Source organism: Homarus americanus, unplaced genomic scaffold (genome assembly GCF_018991925.1).
Source record: "Homarus americanus isolate GMGI-L3 unplaced genomic scaffold, GMGI_Hamer_2.0 scaffold36188, whole genome shotgun sequence".
In the NCBI taxonomy this organism is placed as follows: Eukaryota; Metazoa; Arthropoda; class Malacostraca; order Decapoda; family Nephropidae; genus Homarus; species Homarus americanus.
Window position 1 is genome coordinate 5,403,789 of NW_024718183.1, and position 23,477 is coordinate 5,427,265.

Consider the following 23,477-nt stretch of genomic DNA (forward strand, 5'->3'; position numbering starts at 1 on the left):
TTACAAATCAGTGTTGTTTACCAGGTACTTCCAACCTCACCCCACTGCATCACATGCATTCTCAACACTTCCTAGCCCTGGTGATGCTAGCCTGTGGTAAGTACCATACGTGTATTTTTTTACTGTTTATATCATGCGTGACCAGTTTGGAAGATTAAAATTGTTTTTCGGTTGTTTTTTAAATTTTCTCCAACATACAGTACCTGCATGGGGGAGACATGCCTTACTGTAGTTTGGTGCCTTGGGGTTAATGAGCATTTGCCAGTCTTGTGATCATTTGAACAGCTCGTGCAGATACAGAAATATCTCCGTTGGCCGGAATCCCTCAAACCCGGAACTCTCCGATATCCGGAATTGAAATTTTCTCGGAAAATCATTCTCAAAGCCATAATTTTTTGGAAAATTCTGGCTTTGGAAATGATTTTCCGGAACTTCCAAGAAAATTTTCCCAATACCCGAAAAATTTTGGAAAATTCCAGGGATGGGGGATTTTTTTTTCCGGGTTTGAGAGATGAAAATCAGGCGCATTTTCCAAAAACTATGGTACCCAGAGAATTCCGGGATGGGGGATATTTTTCTGGGTTTGAGAGATGATGTAATGGGCAATTTCTGGAACTTCCAAGAAAATATTTCCGTTACCCGGAAAATTCCGGGGATGAGGGATTTTTTCCAACTTTGAGAGACGTGTCGTTATCCAGAAATCTCTCATTCCCGGAAGTGCTCTGCACCAATTGTTCCGGCTAACGAAGATATTACTGCATTGTTGCGACAACATCTTGGCATTAATGTAGATCACAAACAGGATGGTTCCAAAGATAGATCCTTGTGGTACTTCACTGAGAACCTTTTTCCATTCTGAATGTACTTCATTTATGACCAACTTTTGTTGCCTGTCTTTAAGCCATTTATTAATCCACTTCAATAATTTCTGTGATACCAAGTGCCTAGATCTTAAAGGCTATTTGTGTATGTAGGACTTTGTCAGATGCCTTAGAAAGTACATGTACAACACATCCACTAGTAAACCTTGGTTCACATAGTCTGTTACTATTTCAAGGAAAGTGAGGAAGTTTATCAGGTAGGATTTCTCACCATGAAATCATATTGTGATGTGCTGATAAGTCTGTGCTCGAAGAGTTCGCATATAATAATAATTAACGGTTTATTGAAAGAGCATAGCAGCCAGAAGGCTGAAAATATACAGTTACATAATTGGGGAATGGGTTTCGATTTACAAATAATATACAAGTAACATAAGTGATACAATTAAGATATATAATAACTAGGTGGGGAAAAGCTCAAACTTCAGGGCATTTCAACATAGTGACAGTGCAAGAAGTAGGATTTACTGGGAGTGAATACACTGGTTTATTACAAGTTATTGATAATTTTTACAATGGTTGGGACTGGGCTGTTCCTATAGCGATCAGTTTGTTCACGTATGGGCTGGATGCGGTTGTGGTGTCGAACAGCAATTCTCGGGCTAAGGATCTCAGGTGGTAGTAGGAGCCGGTGTCGAGGATCCGTCTGTAATTTTCTGTTGCACTTTTCTACCCTTCTTGTATACTGGGATGACAGTAGCTGATTTCCAGTCCCATGGGGCTTTACCTTGATGGAAGGGTTTCCTGAAAAAGTGTCTTTGTGGTATGGAAATATTATTATCCACTTATCACCTGAGTCTGTTCTCCATCCACTCCAGAAGCTTTGGATTCCTTAAATTTAGTTATATTTTTTATGTTATCTGTAATTACTATCTCTTAATTAATTTCCCATCTCTGATGTATGCATTCTTTTAGGCACTAACATATTATCCACAGTGATTGAGATGCATCCAGTTTATGGTGAGTAAAGCAATACTTATTAAAAGAATAATCTTCACACACAATTCGTTACTGTTTCATTACCTAGGAGTTAGTAACTATGAAATGTAACAGTGAAATAAGTATACACAGTCAACAATATAAACATTTTAACTTGTGTGAATTTACGGGCCAAGTTCAGCGCAGTCTGTTTAATGGATTAGCTGTTATGTGGCAGTGGGTCACTTGGGAATGAACTAAGGTTGGGCAAGTCCAAGTTGGTCACGGGTGGTGGTCACAGGGGTCAAAGATAAAAGTGTCTTTATATATGAGTAAAACCTCGCTAAGGTGGACTAATTGGGGGTAAGGGGTGTCTGGGATAAGAGGTTGTCCACCTTAGGGCAAAATGTTTCCAAAAGACCGCCATTTTAAACAGAAAACGAGTACAACACCAACGTATCAAGTTTTATTTAAGAAATACATGTTTTTTAATCAAAATTAAATTTAAAAAGTAATATACATAAAGTACTGTACACATATTTTTAGTTCACTGATAAGGTCTCAAGCTTAACCTTCTCATCACCCTTGTGTGTTGTATTTAAAATATTAATTGATGAACTACCTATACTGTATTACCAGTATGTACAGTACACTATCTTGCTTTTCACAGTGCCTGTTATTTTTTCAGGAAGATCATTTGTAATAACCTGATATGTGTAGGAGTATTAAAGATAAAATACATTGTGTTTACTGTATAGGTGTCTGAGGTGTACCTGAGTACCTTAGGAAAGCATCTCCTGCACTAAGTGGGTCCCCCTGTATACAAAGGGAGTTAGTAAACAAGTTGCCTCAGTTCCCTGAATGCAGGTTACTACTGCTATCCAGCACTCCTGAAATTTCATTTATAAAATATCTGAATTTTCAGGTTCACTCATATGTAAACTGTTCATTTCTTCCTGTACTCTGATTTTACAAACAATTTACTGATATAATTGTGAATCAAACCTTACAATATTGTATGAATGTTGACCAAACACATATTTTATACTTAACATATTTTTATGTTTTTGTATGCATTCATAACATGCCAGACCTCAACTATGTACTGTATATTTTACATCACATGACACGTTAACTTATAGAATGTTGTCCTGAGCCCACTTGGATGAGAATAATATTGATGTAATACACTCCAGATAAGCTACAGAATGTAGATATTCCTTAAGTTGAATACCTACACTGTAGGTATGTGATACACACAACACATTCCTGTAGGTAGCAGGTAGTAGGCAGCTATCAAACAGGGAGGTACTACCGCCTGGGAAGATATTGGAAGCATAATGTGTTGTCTAATGGGAGACCCTGCTACTATATGGCATCACAAAAATTGTGACCAAGTCTCAGGTTGCTGATCTGAATTTCTGCCTCATTTACACACAATTGCAGGGTCTCAATTGTTTCTCTTACTTTGACGACACAACATACTGTACATATATTGTTTCTCACTATTGATTTTTTCATTTTTTCATTTCTTTATGGTCCTTTATCATTATTATTATTATTATTATTATTATTATTATTATTATTATTAGTGGTTATTATTATTATTGTTATCATTGTTATTTTGTTTTTAATTTTGTATTACAAATTTTATTTACTATAAATTATTGTTTAATTTTTATGTTTGTATTTTTATTATAAATTTTATTTAATATGAATACCTAATTATTATTATTACATTTTCGCCTCCCAGGCCCTGATGTGGGTCAGTGACCTGTGCCCGGGTGAGCTAATCCCCGTAAAAAAAAAAAAAAAAAAAATACTGATCTATCTAGTGCATATCAATAAGGGAGTCTGTCATGGGGATCAGTGAGCTGTGAGCTGGCTCTTGATCATGAAGTGAGATTTCAGGATTAAATTCCCCAGTTTGTGATTGAGGATGGAGTAATAACTTGGCTTCCCCCCTTCTAAGGGTATGACACAAGAAGTTAGAAGTGGGGTTCATCTTCTAGGAATCCTTTTTCCTGAATGGAGTGAGAAGTGAATGTTAGGAAGGACGTGAAGGACCGAGCCCATCGCTCTGTAACTCTTTAATTTAAAATGTAAAGGCTCACTCATGAACCCTATTCTTTACTAACTGGAACAACTGGCTATGGCTGGAAGAATAACCATTTTGGCAGTATCTCACTAATATACCCAAACTTGAGGCAAGCTCTCATTAGAGGGATTAGCACCCATCCTAAATCAGGAAGTCATTCACTCCATCCTCAGTAATAAAATGGCATTTCAAAATAGAAATCCCCATTTATTTCAACTATTATGTATTAGAATTATTTAAAGTTTCAAAGGATGAAATTATTACATACTTCCAGAATTAAAGAAATGCACAAATTTATTAACTATTCTTTAACAGATATATATTCCAGTTTTGAAATGCTAAATTGGTCCAACTACAACCTATATACAGTATACATATTTTACCCAAAACAATAAAGATACACTATTACCAATAATTTAAATATAATGTAGCTAATACTCATATTTTTGTTCGCAAGTTAACACTCACTCACTCAGACCAAAAATGGCATTTGACATCCATCTATCACACTTGATTGCATTATATACAAGACTATTCAGTAAACCCTCCAGTTTGACGACTTTCTGTTTGGCGAATTCGAAGTTGGCGATCAAAATTCAAAGTACCCTGCCCTCCATTATGGCAACCAAACCCTCACCTTTGGCGAGAGTTTAAATTTAAATGCAATCACAACTAATAATTGTGTAATAATAAGTGCAAGATAAATCTTGCTTAATACTACTGGCGAGTATTTACCGAGTGCAAAGCGCCAGTCAGCTGTTCAGGCAGCCATTTTGACCACGTCATTCCACATTCCCAGTGCTTGTTTGAGTGACCTTGGCCTTTGTTCCCCTTTTTTTACTCCTCTCGCGTGGAATAATGGCTTCAAAAGTACCTGGGGTATTGGAGGGGATGATAATGGTGGTGAAAGACCGTCTGAGCGCCCAGGCGGTTCAAATGATGGGGTAAAGACAAAAAATTCTTGTGAGTATCGAGTTGGGAAGAAAATTTAAAAGGTCTCGGATACCAGCTTAGTGTACATTAAGCTCCTCAACTTTAATTTTAAAGTTGGTTTTCTATGTTTATGTTGATTATCTAATTATTCATTCTCTTTCAGCAATGAAATATTGGTTATATGTGGGTAAAATAGAAAAATTTGAGACTTTGGGTGGCCCCTCGGTATCAATTAGGCTTTTTCAAATTGGATTAAGCCCTCTAGTTTGGCGAGGTTTTTTTGGCACTAATTAGTTGCCAACCTGGAGGGTTTACTGTATATCACAGATTTGCATATTGCATTCAAATTTTCTAAACAGGAAAAAAACTAATTATATTCAAGATAAATTAAAACTTTACCTTTAACTTGAATGTCACAATTAAGCTGTCTATTACACAAACTAAAGTAAAGTACAGCTGAACAATACTTCAATGACAGTAACAAAAACTTTAGCTTCAAAGGTGTCTACCATAAATATGGTGAACATAACTTTTCTAAAACAAAATTTGTGGTTCTTCTTACAAATTCGATATTGTCAGTGCTTTGGGTCAATCTAATTATCACCTACCGAGTGCTTGCACCCATATTTTGATGGCCTTGGAATCCAGTTAAATTTTGCAGTCAAGAGGCTGGAGGAAGTGTTTAAAACTGGTGGAGTCAGGCCCTGATAAGTTGAGAGATAATCAGCGGATGGCACTCTCAGTAGTCAAGTACGAAGCTCAGAGAAAAGAGGAGGGCATTGCATCTTCAGAGGTCTTGAATATATATATATATATATATATATATATATATATATATATATATATATATATATATATATATATATATATATATATATATATATATATATATATATATATATATATATATATATATGCAAGTAAATCACTGTAGGTGCGCGTGATATATATATATATATACTATATATATATATATATATTTTTTTTTTGTAAAAATTTCCCCAAAAACAATGAGTGGTGAAAATGTATGGTCTCCATTTCCTCTCACCTGGATTTCATACATTGAACCTGTATTATTCAATTCCCAAGAAACTTACTACTGTAATTTGGTAAATTATACATTAAATCCATTAAGGTGTACAGTATTATCAATAATGTTACATTTTATCATGATATAACATCACTGGTATCAGAGTAATTTCCTATTTATTCCTTTGGGGTCGGCTTCCAGTTGGGATTAAAGTTCTTCTTGATATCTTGCCAGCACTTGAAGTAGTCACCGTCAATCTTTTGACAGGTGTGTTCACCCCACTCTGTCAGTCCTAATCCCAAAGAAGTCTCGAACATGAATGACTGCAAAAAATAAATAAGTTTAAGCTAGTGAATAATACTAAGACAGGCTTAGTAATAAACTAATAGAACCAACATGAATACATAATTACACACATATAAAAAAAATAATTCTTGATGTAAGAAACCCCATTTTTGGCCAAAGAGTGAACTGTAGGGGTGCTACCATCCTGTGTGTGCCTGTGTCCTCTAGAAGCCTTATTGTTTAATGGCACATTGCACTCTTCCCTACTGTGTCCTTGATTGTATGTGAAACCTTAATCCTTGAAACACTAAAATATTGTTTAAAGATTTTAATAAGATTTAATAGTTAACACTGGGTAGAAGGAGTAATTTACAACTAGATTTTAACCCAATTGAAGGACTGAAGGAGACAAAGATATAATCCCACCTATGATTGTGAATTTCAGAAATTCTTCTCCCAGCTGTTGCCAATAAACCAACAGTTTTAATAACAGCTGACCTTTGATCAAGACCTTTATGGGACTAAAGTGATGCTGTAGGTATTTAACAATGGCTCTAGAGATCAGACCCCCCATAAAAATGACAGCTCATCTTCAGAAAATTAAGAATTTATTCCTACAGCCACTTAGGTGCCCATTATTGACCTAAATGGAGTTATTATTGAACCCCAAATATAACTATTATTAACTCAATAACTGGCAATTGGAAAATCAAAGATACCCTAAACTGTATGTCACAAAAATTTGAAATTTAAAAATAAAAATCTTATGAATTTAAGATATAAAAACTTAGTACAGGTACTCATCATTGGTGGCAAGTTATGAATATGAAGTGATACAGAGTAACTGGCAACAGCTGAGCACTGGTTGTTGTTGTGATGCAGGAGATGATTGTAGTGGTGCAGTGGTGGGTTTTTGTGGTGCTAAGTGGGTGGTAAACCCTTGGTGATAGCAAGTTGACTTGAGGCTCCACTAGTCTTGTGTCTCACTCTATGGTGACTACCAATCCCGACTTTCCATTCTTAGTATGATTTTTGGCGCACAGCCTTAAATTCATGGCGCCAAATGCCAATCATCTTATGATGATGATGGTGCAATTTCAGTTACCCAAATAAATTATTAAAAGTGGCATCCTGTAGTGAAGGAGTTACTGTAGTTCATGAACCCCTTGTGTATGTGAGTCTCTGTGCTGAATAAAATTGTCTGGATTTAGCCAAATAAACTATTAAAAGTGACGTCCTATAGTGTAGGTGTTTCCAATGAAAAGAAGCATAGCAGTGTTATACTGAAATCTTACTTGCGTGCCATCAGCAACTCTGACTGGAGTAAGTTTGGCAGTTGAAGCACTATTAAAACAATCAGCGTCAGGTCCGTGGGGTGTCATCATGGAGTGTAGAGAGGCACCGCCTGGCAGAAAACCTTCTTCTTTCGCCTCATATTTCCCAAGTATTAAACCCATAAACTCGCTCATACAGTTACCTGGATGATGCATAAAAGGAAGTCAACTAAAAATTTACATCCTATACACTGTATTGTATTATCAAAGTACATACAGTATGTTCAATTATCAATTATTATATAACTGTCAGAGTATGAAAACCAACACAATGTTAAAATTAACACTTCATTATGTTAGTTACCATAGTTGTGGCCACCTAGGCCTGAATTTGTTTAACACCAAGCAGTGCACCAGAGGATGTGCCTGGTATGTACAAGGGGCCCTCGCTACCGTATACGTTATACATCATTTCACAAATACACTATACCTTTGTTAATTCGAGGAAGAAAGGGTCTCTGGGTTACTCTAATTACCGGAAAATTTTAATTAACCGAATTCGGAATATTTTGACATTTGACAATTTCCAAATTTTTGGTGTTCAATTATTCATTCATTTTCTGTTCAGTTTTTGCACCTGGCCATGCCTTGGCTGCCACATAAAATAATTATTTATAATTGCTGTGCAAACATAAATAATTTTTTAAATGTATAGTAGTCCCCTTCACTAGTGCATTTATAGAGGCTTGACAGGTTTTGTGCAATGTGGCAGCCCCTTTCTCTCGAGCACTACAGTGCGAGGTCCTTCGCATTTAAAACTATGGTTGTTGACACTACAATCCCTGTCAACAGAAGATAGTTATTAAAACTGTGCCCGTAAGGGTTGTAAACTCTTGGAATAACCTGCCCTGCCAGAGAATGTTGTGACAGTGAGGGTTGTGAACTCTTGGAACAGTGAACAATTATACAAAAGGAATGTTGTCATGTACAGAGGAGACAAAAATAAACAGAGAAAGTGTGTTACTGTGTGTCAAGGAACACCTTACAGTAACCAGCAATGAAGCTAAATGAAATGGGATCCTTCATAACAATTTGGTGTAATTTGATAACAAAATATTAATAAGCTGTCAGTAAGTGTGCGCTATAGGTTGACTGCATCAGAGGGGGAAGTAGCAGACCTTCATAAGAGTCATCCAGACAGCACCCAGATCATAAGCTCTAATCATGGGGAATTTTAATCTTGTGAAGATAGAATGGGTGAATCTTACCACACAAGCTAAAAGAGAGGAATTTCTTGACTTTATCCAAGATTTATTCCTCACACAACATCTGGCACAACCCAATGTGGAAAGGAACATTTTGGATTTAGTAGTGATGACCGAGGAGACAATTTGCCTTAAGTCCTAAGGGTCACTGGTCTGTGACCAGGGCACCCACAATCCACATACTGTGAATAAGTGCCTTACTTTACAGTTGTGAATATGAAAGCAGTTGAGTGCAGTACCAGTCATACGGTTTGCTTGTGTGCCAAAGAAAGGTTTTATCTACAGTATATTATATCTGTACAGTACTGCCTCTAATAGGCCATTTCCACTTTCCATGCTACAATCTGATATCAGCTCTCCTTTCATACTTTACCTATACCTCTTTGCCTTTATACTTAATACTGACGATGGTAGTATGGTGGGCGGAAGGTATGATCCTGAACAGCCCAGCGTGGAGGGAAGATGACGAAGTCTGCAATGGCAACTCCAGGCTTTTCACTAGGGCATGTCAGCACTGTGAAGATGGAAGGGTCCTGCATGGTCAGCACCCAAAGGAAAATATTAGAAGAGTGAATGTACAACATCAGCATAATATACTACTGTATGCTAAAAATATCCTTCTGCTGTATATTTCTCTTAACATCTATGTCTCTATTATTATCTTCTCTTCGTAATCCAAACAAACTCTTTCCTAGAACATCCCTTCTCACATTTTTTTATCTTATTCCAAAATAGCTTACAATTTTCCCTGATGTTAATATTCATCCTTTTACTAAAATTATTAAGCTCTTTTCTTTAGTTTAACTTTAACATTTTCATTATGTACAGGTAAACTTTGTCTTCTCTTTCGTTCCACTCAAGTTTTAATAGCAAAATCTAACTTAGAGTATTATTCTAATATCATAGCTTCCCATGACTCACAGCATGATCAAAGGCAGTTGCATTGATGACCATGAAGTGTTTGAGGTTGTACTTGTAAGGGACATAGTTGCCATGCCATGCCACAACATCAAAAGGAGAGTGGCCTTGCAGCGCTTCAAACAGGTGTCCCTGAAAGGAAAGAAGATTTGTATTACAGTATCATATATTAAACCACTGTCATCACCACATCATATAATAAAAAAAAATTGAACAAATTCAATTACAGTACAATTATCTCAAGGTACAGGTGTAACTTCAATAATCCAACATTTAAAAAACTGCCTCTCCTCAAAAACCTCAAAGTTTTCCATTACAAAACCCTTCTCTCATCAATCCAGAATTCTCCTAAAAATCTAGGAATACATTAATTTATTGTTTTGCCATTCATTTATTGTGGTGGTGCTGACAGTTTTGTTTATATATACAGTATCTTGTGTTGTCAAAATAAGAGAAATAAATGAGACTGAAATTGCATCTAAGTGAGACAGAAAGTCAGTCAGATCAGCAACCTGGGACTTGGTCACAATTTTTGTCGTGCCATATGGCAGCAGGGTCTACCATTAGACAATACATTATGCTTCCAATACCTTCCAAGGTGGTAGTACCTCCCTGTTTGAAAGATGCACTACTACACTCATTACCATCACTTTTCATTAGTTTTGGGATATTTTAAGGGCAGCACACCTGGTGAGAATCCACAATGTCTTCTGAGTGATGAAAATGACTAACAAGTACGGTACTGTACATAGGTAATACAGGTCACTAAACTGAATTCTGATTCATCAGGAACTTCTTGTATTACCATATTCACAATACCATCATGGTGCAGGCACATGCAGCTTAGTTCAGTGACTTACAGGAGTTACAGAGGTGGTTCAGACTTTTGTACACTTTAAACACTGCTTGACAGTTAACTTTGTATTTTTACTGCCACTAAGACCTTAATTGTGATAACTGAATGGGTTACGTATTCAACATACACTGTCACGGTGATTACTAAGCATATCCCTACACTTAAGTTCAACTTCCTTTGTTATTTTCCAAACAATAAAAAGTGATCATCATAAAGATGATTATTTTCTTACATTAAAAGTATACACTACTGTACAGTGGTCCCTCGGTTAACGAGCACAATCTGTTCTAGAAGGTTGTTCGTTAACCGAAACCATTGTTTCAATGGGTTTTTGGGTAATTGGTTCCAGCTCACTGAAAATTGCCTAAATTCAACAAAAAAGGTAGAAAATTACACTTACTTTGAGGTGTGTATGTAGAAGGCTCCTGAATGATGATGATGATGGGAATTAGAATGGGGGTGGAGGAGAAGGGAGAAGAGAAGGCATTGGGGTGGAAGAGAAGTCACCCCATGGCGCCATTTCCCCCATCAAATTTTAGTTCTCTTGGTGTAATTCAAGATTATTTTTTTTAAATCAACACTGCACTGCATTATATATTGTCAATATGTAAAATAAATGTCAAAATGACCAATAATTTGCTTGCAAACACAGAAAAAAAGCATTTTGTTGAAGAGAGTCTCAAACAAGATGTTACCTCCACTGAAAAGACACAAAGACTGACGCCTGTTTGGTGTGTTGACAGGCTGGATGGCGTGCATGAAGCTAGTTTCCTTACCTTCAATTATGTTCAATAATTGTTAAAATGACTAAAAAATTTAATATTAAACTTTTAAAATTATTGAATAGTATAAACTTCTTGATATTTACTAAAATGGTAAGGAATATAAGCCCTAGAACCGATTACTGTAATGGCGGACTAATACTACAGCTGGTGGACCGCTAAATGCAAGCGAAAACATGTTGAGGTCGGCTCGTAAGAAACTCGTTAATCGAGAGATTGCTCGTTAACCGAAGTTAAGAATCTTATGGAAAGTAACTCGTTCACCGAAATCTCATTAACCGAGGTGCTCGTTAACCGAGGGACCACTGTATCAGTAAACAAGTAAATGCTGGGTACCTGGTACTTGGTGATGATGCGGAAGTCATTCACGTCACGATCCTCGTACCAAGCAACTGGTGTTAAGAAGTCCCTGGGGCTGGCTAGACCATTGGCACCTGTACATCAGGGAAAAGTTGACTCCTCTTTACTTCTATTATGATTATTGTTAACAATTTGTACTACAGTAAATAGCATTTTGGGACTTTCATGATATACTCAGTAAATATCTCTTGACATTGTTTCATATATTCAACAGATAAAGACTAAATATACTGTATTACACAGGGGAAAGTGTTAATGATACATGAGTAACATTAGTATAGCAAATCTTTAGTATCACATAACACAGATTTCAAATTCTTGAAGCAAATGCAGTAAAAGGAATTATAAGTACTAGAGGGCATTTTACAAGATGCCATGATGGAGCATCAACGAAACAACCATGTAAAAGAGTGCCATCATGGTTTTATGCCTTGACACTCCTGCTTGATGCAATTACAGTACTTAAGATACTGGATGTGTGGACAGTGGACACATATGAAAGGCTGAAAATGAAACTGGAGGGATACGGAATTTCAGGGATCAAAGACTTTCTTCACGACTGCAAGCAGTGTGTGGTGATTAATGGCATGAAATCGTCATGCGTACCCAGGACAAGCAGGGTATCACAGGGAAGTGTGCTGTACTGAAAATGTTTGTTTGCTTCATAAATGATATGCCAGATGCTATACATTCCTCCATACAAGCAGCTAACGCGCCGAGCAGCAGCAAAGAGGATAAAAGCAAAAAAAAAAAGTAATTAAGGGTTAAACAGCATAACCAGAGCCCTAGGACCCTTAAAAAAAAAAAGAGAGCTTATAGCCATGATTTCCTGCCAGCTGGGAGTCTGCTAGTGAGACCTCTTGTTGCCTCCTTATCATATTTTGTTTTTCAATTTTAGAGACACAAGTCATTTTGGACAATTATCAAGATATTGTATTATATAACATCTAATTTTGTGGTAGTGGTTTAGTCTTGGTGTTTTGTCAAGATGAAAGTTAAAAGTGGGTCCTGTAGGCTTGAAGGCCCATTAAAAGCAATGTGGATACAGCTAACTATATTCAATGCACAAGGAGGCAGTAGCAGGTAATGTACTCGACTGCCTAAGAGTGCTAACTGATGGCATCATAATGTAGCTTTATTGTTGAAAAAATATAACAAAATCATCTGTATAACAAATTATTTACTATATCGACAAGAGGAGAATCTCTATTACAGTAAAGACTGAAAAAATAATAATTATTTAGTTATACAGGACAGTATATGTTAGATAATCATTACTGTTTTATCATGTCTAGTTATTTTAAATTTATGTTTTCTTTAAAGACAAGCATAATCTTAATGTTATTTTGAATGCAATTATTCCTTAATCACTTGTGTATGGGGTCCTCTGTTTGCTGAATAAAATCACCTGGTGTTAGTCAATAAAATATTAAAAGTGGCATCCACATAGTGAAGGAGTTAAGAACAAGCATACTCTTAATGTTATATATCTTTTATAGGGATCTTTCTTGAATGAAGATGATTTTATGGTTACTGTTGGTAGGTGGTGTGACAGTTACACAAGACTCACCAATTGGCCCCAGATTGGGCAGAACAAAGTGAGCGTTGTAAACCTCGAGGATGTAACCACGGGAAGGTTCTTGCACACCCACACTAAACCTCATCCCTTGCTGCACAACACAGATCTCATTGGGTGATACACACAGTTTCCCAAACTCCGTAGTGATGTTCAAGGTGCCCTGTTGAGGTACTGATGAATAGATACTTTTAGGAAGAGAAGACAAGCCATAAAATATTTGACAGAAATCATGACCCAACTTTATTTATTTATTTATTTATTTATTTATTTATATATATATATATATATATATATATATATATATATATATATATATATATATATATATATATATATATATATACAGTGGCCCCTCGGTTAACGAACTCAATCCGTTCCAGAAGGTCGTTCGTTAACCGAAACGTTCGTTAACCGAAACCATTGTTTCAATGGGTTTTGGGTAATTGGTTCCAGCTCACCGAAAATTTCCTAAATTCAACAAAGATGGTAGAAAAGTTCACTTACTTTGAGGTGTGTATGTAGAAGGCTCCTGGATGATGATGATGATGATGATGATGGGATTTAGAATGGGGGTGGAGGAGAAGGAAGAAGAGAAGGCATTGGGGTGGAAGAGAAGTCACCCCATGGTGCCATTTCACCCATAAAATTTTAGCTCTCTGGTTTAATTCAAGATTATTTTCTTTAAATCAATGCTGCACTGCATTATATATTGTCAATATATAAAATATATTTCAAAATGACCAATAATTTGCTTGGAAACACAGAAAAAAAGCATTTAGTTGAAGAGAGTCTCAAGCAAGATGTTACCTCCAGTGAAAACAGAGAGAGACTGACGCCTGTTTGCTGTGTTAAGAGGCTGGATGCCGCGCATTAAACTAGTCACTTTACCTTCAATTTCGTTCAATAATTGTTAAAATGACTAAAAAATTGAATATTAAACTTTTAAAATTATTGAATAGTATAAACTTCTTGATATTTACAAAAATAGTAAGGAATTTAAGCCCTAGAACCGATTAATGTATTGGCGGACTGATACTAAAGCTGGTTGCCCGGTCAGTGCAAGCGAAAACATGTTGAGGTCGGTTCGTAAGAAGTTCGTTAAGCGAATTTTTTTTCGTTAACCGAATTGAAGATCCTTATGGAAGGCAGTTCGTTAATCGAAATTACGTTAACCGAGGTGTTCGTTAAACGAGGGGTCACTGTATATATATATATATATATATTCTCACCAGTACCCAGAAAAATTTGGGAGCTAGAGAAAATTCATCTACCGTACCTGAAATTACAATTTGAAAAATAACCATAACATAGATCACAGCTGAGTCTCAGCCACTCCGAGTACTATTGGGTGGTGAGTTGGCGACACAGTTATGGTCCACTGCCTCCACGAGCTCAAGCGCGCACGCACGCACGCACGCACGCACGCACGCACGCACACACACACACACACACACACACACACACACACACACACACACACACACACACACGTTCTTAATTTTTCTTATTTCCTTGGATATTATTTCTCATTATCCCTTATTTAGCGATAATTTCTCTTAACGTTAGGTTTATTAGGAATGGATCATAAAACTACCATATTTATCCTAAACTAATTCACCTTAACCTAACTTTCCTTTTGGAGTGCTGATAAAGATAAAAAAATTACTGTACTGTACTATATATGAATGGACTTAAATTAATTAACATAATTTAGGTTCACTAGTAAGCTGACAAGTGGTAAAGAAGATAAAGCAAGGATTACAAAATAGACTTTCACCTTCAGCCTATCATAACATACCAATGAGGAAATCTCCATCACTGTTGTAGAAGGCAGAGTTGGCCATTGAAATGTTGCAGACATAGATATGGATGGCACAACCATTGCGAGAAAGTGGCTCGCCTGCCCCACATACTGTTCGTAGACCATTCACGAAGTCTATGTCCTCCTTTGGGATGTCGAAAGGCTTCCATCGTAGCTGAAAGTTTAGTTATACAATAATTAACTGTTCATATTTTTCAGTCCATCAGTAAAGATTTTGGGTAAGTGTGAAAGTACCATATGTATGGTGCAGTACTACACATAGCAAAGTGGACAGTGTATACCTACTGTAGGCTAGTGTGTACAGGTGTATGTACAGTACACAGTGTATGTACAATTGCTCCTTCATGGAAGGAGAGGAGAGTGACAGGAGGTGCCACAGGACAAAGGTAGGTCGCCATTCTGTATCATAATAATTACCATTTGGCCTGCCTGCATCACACGCTCAAGATGACAACATTCACTGGTGAGTACAGTACTGTATAGTGTATGCAGTAGTATATTTTGTTATTTACAATATATTGTACATGTGCAGTAGTCTTGACATAAATAAATACCGTTGTGTGTCTATCCAACTGCAGTCTGATGCGGAAACATTCACCCGTGCCTGGAAAAATTATGGGGAGGTGCAATTTTTTCCGGGTATGAGAAAATTTTTCTTAATACGTACAGTACAGTATCCAGAGATCTCTCAAACCCATAACCGCTCTGCACCAAATATTCTGGCTAGCACGGAGATGTACTTTTATACTTACTGCAATTACAAAAGTGGCAACCATTTCTTTTATCTCCATCTCAACCTTGCAACATATATTCATATACTGTATACCTTATACTGTATATCTAATGGTCACCCAACTAGAAGTGGCTATGGTGAGAGAAGGAAGCCAGTTGTCTGTGAATGAGTCCTCCAATATTCTTGATAGTCTTGTCTAGGGCTATTTTGAGGCCCAGTAAACCATTTTTTATTCCACAGATTGAACTGGTAGACTGTTCCATAGATCTACCACTCTCTGTGGAAAGAAGTATTATCCTTATGATTGTTCTGCATGATAACTTGGCAAACTTGAAGTTACAGGTGTGTCTCGTTGTGTTGTTGGTGTGTGACATCATGTAAAATGTCCCGAGTTCACATTCTCCATCCCTTTCAAGATTAAGAATGTCTGTATGAGATTGTGTCTCGTCTGAATAGTTTTTAGTCTACGAGGATATAATCGAGATGACATAGTTTCAGAATCACCTTAGTTGCACCTTTTCTAGGGATGCTAAGTCTTTCCAGAGGTACAGTTTCCATGCTTGTATACAGTGATCCAGACTGGGATGTATGTGAGATTTATAAAGTTGAAAGAGCATTCTCCTAACTTTGTATTTGAAGGTACGCTTTATAATACCCACATCTCAGTTTGCTTGTTTTACTGCTGCTCCCACTTGTGCTGCCTTCACTTCAGTTACTGATCTATTACAAAAGCTAGATCTTTTTCCCTATCAACAGTATCCAGAAAAGAGTTAACAGAATACTGTAGTTGTGAATAAGTTTGTTGTAGCCTACATGTAGAGTCTTACATTTTGTTATTATAAAGTATTTGCCAGTCTCAAGACAAATTCAGCAGCTTATGCTGATTTTTTTTAGTTTAGTTGTGACATCGTCTTTTTTTACTTTTTACTTTTATCCTCTTCGCCACTGATTGGCTCGTTAGCCACTTGGGAGGTCGGTCACGTCTCTGTTATGCACCGTTGGCAAGTACTGAGCATGCACTGGCTCCTGAATGTATCTGAGCCTGCTCCAGTGCTGGTCAAGTCTGGTTATGAAACAGCTCACGCTCGGTGCTGTCACAACATTCACTGGGAGATTGTTCCAAGAGTTCACAATTCTTACTCCGAAAAAGTTCGCCCTCACAGTTTTCTGGACTTGTGGCTTCTTTAACCTTCAGCTGCGACCCCTTGGACTTGCTACCTTCCCATATACTCCGTATCTTTGTTTCATCTGCAAACTTGACACTGTAGCTTGATTTATTTTCATGAAAATTATGGCTGCTTACTTACACTGTTACAGACATTAAGAACCTGAAGTTGGTCAAATCATACCCTATTAATGTAAGAGTACAGTTCCTAGCCAGTCAAATTCGGTTACCGTTGTTGGTTAATAAAAAATAAAAAACACAGAAACATGTACTGTACTGTACAGTACTAATATTTCGTTTCTTAGAGAAGTACTAAAGCTTTTTAATACTGTATGTTTCATTAACCCTTTCTCTGCATTCCTGCATTTGACATTTTATTCTGGCTACCGCCAGATGATTTTATTCAGCTTAAGGTAACCTCCCACAGCCAAAGGGTTAAATAAAAAAATTATGGGTTTTCTTTCTACATCTTTCCTTTGGAAGTGACATTTCAATGTCCAAGCCCTCCGTGATTTCCCTTCCAACTGTTATTGTCGACAAAAGTTCATTTTCTCAGTAACTGTGAAGGAATCGTGAATTCCTTCAGATCAACTTTTCATGGTGTTGATGGTGATAATGGGTTCTAAAAAAGTTTGTTTGTGACATTTACTTGAAACAATATGTTGTATGTACCATATTAATACACTCAAACATGATCCAATCTCTTTTGTAAGGTGGACTGATATACTGTGCAGCACAGTACGTAGATGTATTCTCGCTATCTCCCCCTTTTTTTAATTGTATCTTTGGTAAGAGAAATTAGAGTAGCAAGTACTTCCCGTAATTGGAAGCAGAGTACAGTACTTTGACACTGTTAATTTGACATTCCAATCCAACCATGGATATTTTTTTGATAGTTAGGTTAGTAACATATTTCTTCAGGATAGACCAGCAGTACATTGAGGAACTGAAAGGGGTGTATAAACTCAGTAAAATGACCCCCAAAAAACACACCAAGAACTCTGATGACTTTACGACATCAGCAACAACCAGGTTGAGGCTATTGACTACCAAAATACATATACAAAGCATTTTTATTGATTTCCAATACAGTGATCCCTCGGTTAACAAACGCCTCGATTAACGAAATTTTGGTTAACGAATTACCTTCCATAAGATTCTTCACTTCGGTTAACGAAAAAATTTTGGTTAACGAATTCCTTACGAATTTTTCCAAACATGTTTTTGCTTGCATTTGCCTGCTCACCAGCTGTAGTATTAGTCCGCCAATACAGTAATCGGTTCTAGGGCTTAAATTCGTTACCATTTTAGTAAATATCAAGAAGGTTGTACTATTCAATAATTTTAAAAGTTTTATATTAATTTTTTTAGTCATTTTAGCAATTATTGAACATAATTGAAGTACAGGAAACTAGTTTTTTGCACACCAAACAGCCACTCAACACACCAAGTTAGGCGTCAGTTTGTTTACCAGCTCAGAGGAAGGAACATCTTGTTTGAGACTCTCTTCAACATAAATGGATTTTTTTCTGTGTTTCCAGTCAAATTATTGGTAATTTTGAAGTTTATTTTACATATTGACAATATATAATGCAGTGCAGTGTTGATTTAAAGAAAATAATCTTGAATTACACCGAGTGAACTAAAATTTTATCGGTGAAATGGCAGCATGGGGTGACTTCTCTTCCACCCCAATGCCTTCTCTTCTCCCTTCTCCTCCACCCCCATTCTAATTCCCATCATCATCATCCAGGAGCCTTCTACATGCACACCTCAAAGTAAGTTTACTTTACTGCATTTATTTTTAGTTTGTACAGTATGTAATTTTCGGTGAGCTGGAACCAATTACCCAAAATCCCATTGAAACAATCGTTTCGGTTAACGAACGACCTTCTTGAACAAATTGTGTTCATTAACCGAAGGACCACTGTACACTGTACTGTACTCTTTTCTGTATTAATTAATTGTGTCCTCACATGTTGCCCCTATTGTCATAACACTGCCCCCTACAGTCTGTAATGTTAAGATTACTGTAATGTTTTCAAGGTGGCTTAAGAGGCTAACTAGGCAATCAGTGGTGAAGAGGATGAAAGTAAAGTGTACTTGTGGTGTTTTCCAAGGGCAGAGAGTCAACAAAGTGCTCATGTATGGGTACACCAATATTTCTTTACAGTACGGTGCTGTACTGTACAGTTATTTTCCTGAACTAACAGAGGAACAAGCTGCTTCTTACCAGTGGATTGCAAACCTCTTTACTGAGATTATTGAGACAAAACTTCCATCCACTTCACCGTCCAAACTCTTGGAGGAGCTCATTGACTTGTCATCAGGTGGCACCCTTAGAGCTCATTTCAATGAAATGTTACTGGAAACAATCTGGGCTGAGTGTGGTGATGAGTTCTAGGTATGTCACAATGCAGGAATGAAGGTTTTTATATAATTCAGCACCACCTACCTGTGTGAAGCTAGCTTTAACACTCATGATAGCACTGAAAACTAAATACAGGTCAAGGTTAAACACTGATGATGATGTGCATGTCTGCTTATCAAAGATCTCCCCGCACATTAATAAAATTATTGCTAGGCACAAACAGCAGGCTTAATATTAGTTTTATTAGGCAACATTGAGAAAAGTCAACTGTGATTATAAGTTAAGCTTTTATTTTCTTTACGTTTTGAAATTTAATTTTATATTTAGACATGTTTGTTGGTTTATTACAGGATACCAAGTTATGTACGGTAGTGGTACAAGCAAAAGCAATCACTTTTTTATTTAACAAATATGGGGGGTGTCATATCTCATCTAGACCTAGGGGAGCCCTAAAATATTTTATTGGACACAGGGGGGCCGCAGAGGCAAAAAGATTGAAAACCACTGTATGTAGTACAATAGTGACTCTCTTTTGATTCTGGATAATTGTTGGTAGATGTGATTTCAAGACCATTATGTTGGTCTGGGGAAATCAGCTGCTGGAAGATGAAACTCCAACAATTTCGGGAGCCACTGGTACTGCACTAGCCAAAAGCAAAAAATGCCAGTACAAGTGCCTGTGTGATGCTGCCTTAAGGGTGTGACTGACATCAAGAAGATTTACATTTAATGTAAGTACCGGTATGTAATGAAATTGTTTGTATTGATTTTTGAGTCAAAGATATAAGTATCTTTAGGGACTTTATGGATACCCCCTGTACAGCACTTTGTGTATTATGCCTTTGATAAGTAAGCAGGCATATCTGTAAAGTTTATATGTACAGTACTGTACCATATCATCACTGCCCCTAACAGGTCATCAGGCCTATGTTACCCACTTCCACAATGAGATGTTTACTGTAGATCACTGCTCTCACCTGATTGGGGTTGGGATGTCTCTTGCTGAAGTCACTCTCAAGGAAGTTGTGCTTGATGGTTGCAAAAGGTTTGTGGGCGACTGATGGTCGAATTCTGTACAACCATGACCTCCTGTTGGTCTCTCGAGGTGCTGAGGACAAGCAAAGGGTTGAATATTATTGTCATCCCACACCTGCACCTACTGTTGTTGTCTTCCCACACCTGTACCTACTGTTGTTGTCTTCCCACACCTGCACCTACTGTTGTTGTCTTCCCACACCTGCACCTACTGTTGTTGTCTTTCCACACCTGCACCTACTGTTGTTGTCTTCCCACACCTGCACCTACTGTTGTTGTCTTCCCACACCTGCACCTACTGTTGTTGTCTTCCCACACCTGCACCTACTGTTGTTGTCTTCCCACACCTGCACCTACTGTTGTTGTCTTCCCACATCTGCACCTACTGTTGTTGTCTTCTCACACCTGCACCTACTGTTGTTGTCTTCCCACACCTGCACCTACTGTTGTTGTCTTCCCACACCTGCACCTACTGTTGTTGTCTTCCAACACCTGCACCTACTGTTGTAGCCTTCTCAGACAAATGTAATAGGTGCTGATACAGATGTTCTTGTTGCTTACAAAGGTATGTTGGGTGTTGAAAAAAAGAGGTATTGAGTGCTAATGAAGAATCACTGGGTGCTGACAAAGAGTACTGGTGAAGGTGTACAGTATTGGGTGCTGACAAAGAGTACTGGTGAAGGTGTACAGTATTGGGTGCTGACAAAGATATGTTCAATGCTGGCAAGGATATGTTGAGTGCTATCTAAAATATATTGCATTGTGACGAAGATATACGTTGGGTGCTGGCTAAAATGTACTGGGTGTTGACAGATATGTTCAGTGCCGTGAACACCGAGAAAAAAAAATTTTCAACGCCTCCGCCTTGTCCTGATCAGAGTCTTCGTAATTACCATCTTCAAGTCTCAGTTCCAATAATACCACACGTTTTTTTATTTTTATTTTCGTAATGGTAGAAAGCCTGTGGGTTTGACTTGATCTCGCTTGCAATCTGCCTCTGGAACTCTTTTTCAGCACTTCTACACTCTGTATTTGCTTGATTCCTGGACCTGGCATACATCATCCCATCCTTCTCATCATTTGTCATAACCCACCTCTTGAATTTCTGAGATTTTTTCTTAACTTTGTCAACTGCTATATGGTTCACATGTATCACTTTCCCTGTATTCCTGGAACTGGTGAGTTTGGTCTTGGGTATATATAGGGTGTCCCAGAAAAATGTCTCTGCCTCCCTGCCTGCCCCCTGACTTCCTCCCTGCCTCCTCCTTCCAACTCAGTGTCTCATGGAGCAGGCAGGCAGGGAGGGAGGGACATTTTTCTGGGAGACCCTATATTTACAATCAAATATTTCACTTTACTGGCTATGATATTTAGTGTAGAGTCTGCACACATTCAATCCAAAAGTTGAGTTATAGAATGAGAAGCAAATAATTTCTTCATACAAGAACTGTATTCTTAACGAACACTTAAAGTCAGTGCAATAAGCTAGAAGACAACTGTGAGTACAGGTATATATAAAAGATAATGCTGCAATATTGTACACTGCACGGATAGTACTGTATGGTATATGCCACTTAGTGAGGCAGGGAGGGAGGTGATAAGTGTGCCATTAGACCTAAGGCAAAAGGGGACTCGTGCAGACTCAAACACTAGGTTGTTGGCAGCTAACAGGTGTTTTGTATTAGTTTGTCATGGGATTGGCTGCAAGGACTAGGGCACAATGCCTGGCAACGTCACTTCAGTCAGCTTCTTACAATAGTCTTATCATAAGACTCTTGTGCATGTGACCTGAGGGTAGCGCAGAGTAAATGATGAGAAAATTCCAAATCGATTCCCATCCCCCTTGGCATTGGGAAGGGGCACCACAGGTTAAATTTTGCCTGGGTAGCAAAGCAGGAGTGATAGTCTATAGGCCTTGGTGTACATACATTTAGTAGGATCTACGTTGGGGCATAAGAGACCATACAGAAGTACAGGGTGTCCTCGCTTAACATCGGGCGTTATGTTCCTGAAAAAGCGACATTATGCGAAACAGCGTTAAGCGGATCAATTTTCCCCTTAAGAAATAGATAAAATACAGGAGTTATGTTCCTGAGCCTCCCTTTGCCCCATGAAAAAAGTTACATATACAGTACAGAAAATCATTGCTATTTCTATAGAAAATAGTATACTTGTATAGAACTACAGTACTAAGTTTGTATTGGTACTCACCGATGGGCGGAGGTGGTAGAGCAAGTGTGTGGTGGTGGGTAGTGAAGCAAAGGAGGAGGATGGCAGGAGCAGCGGAGGGCGGGAAAGGAGGAGGGTGGCGAGTCACTGAGACTCTGCGTCTGCCTCCTCCTCTTCCTCCTGCTCTGACTGGGGTTCCTCCGCTGCTGCTTGCTCCTCCTCTGTTGATGTTTGCTCTTCCTCCGTTGTTGGCGGGAATGTCTCGGCAGCAACTGTATCTGAACTGGCAGCTTCACCAGTCATCTTTATGTTGTGGAAGTTATACCGATGCTTAAATCGTTGAAACCAGCCTCGGTTGGCCGTAAAGGTCTCTTCCTTCGATCCTTTACCCTCTGTTTCCTTCATGTTGTCAAACAAGGATCTGGCCCGATGCTGGATAACCTTAAGGCTCACAAGGGCATTGCGTTGACTCTGGTCCTCCATCCACATTGCCAGCATCTTTTCCACCTTCTCTATCACAGTACTTCTAGTACGAGTCGTCTTAGTAACACTCAGAGAAGAATCACTTCCAGCACTAGCCTTAATCTTGTCAGCGTTGGTCCAGATAGTACGCACCGTCGTGGGGGTTAGACTAAGCACAGCGGCTATGTCCACATCACGTTCCTCTTTTTCAAATAGGGTTAATACATCCATTTTCGTAGCAAGGGTAATGGTCTTACATTGCCTCTTCACTACACTAGCATCAGTAGCACTTAATGGGAACTTGGAAACCATTTTGAATGGTTAGAGTATAGTTTTAGAGCAAAAGCACTTAAGCACACACGAATGTTGTGAAGTCATAACAGAGACTGGCTTGGTGTCGCTTGGGGACGCTGTGACGCTCCGCGAGTGAGGGCAGCTCGCCGAGCCGAGAGAGTGTAGTGGCCAGACAAGAGCGGGTGATGCGCCGTAGAAAGTAGTCCTTGACAACGCAAAGCAATGTAGAATCGGATCATCGGGACGT

At 38.0% G+C, this 23,477-nt stretch overlaps 1 protein-coding gene across 1 annotated transcript in view; it reads right to left on the reverse strand.

Annotated features, from left to right (window-relative positions):
- Positions 1–4,173: 4,173 nt before the first annotated feature.
- LOC121859292 (homogentisate 1,2-dioxygenase-like) overlaps positions 4,174–23,477 on the reverse strand; it is a 37,022-nt gene continuing 17,718 nt past the window's right edge. Inside the window, exons 3-10 of the mRNA XM_042356076.1 lie at positions 20,248–20,378; positions 14,978–15,155; positions 13,171–13,350; positions 11,577–11,674; positions 9,606–9,734; positions 9,091–9,217; positions 7,441–7,622; positions 4,174–6,183 (exon numbers count right to left, since the gene is read on the reverse strand). Of these exons, the coding sequence (XP_042212010.1) occupies positions 6,037–6,183; positions 7,441–7,622; positions 9,091–9,217; positions 9,606–9,734; positions 11,577–11,674; positions 13,171–13,350; positions 14,978–15,155; positions 20,248–20,378 (1,172 nt within the window). The 3' untranslated portion in view covers positions 4,174–6,036. The remainder of the gene's footprint in view (positions 6,184–7,440; positions 7,623–9,090; positions 9,218–9,605; positions 9,735–11,576; positions 11,675–13,170; positions 13,351–14,977; positions 15,156–20,247; positions 20,379–23,477) is intronic.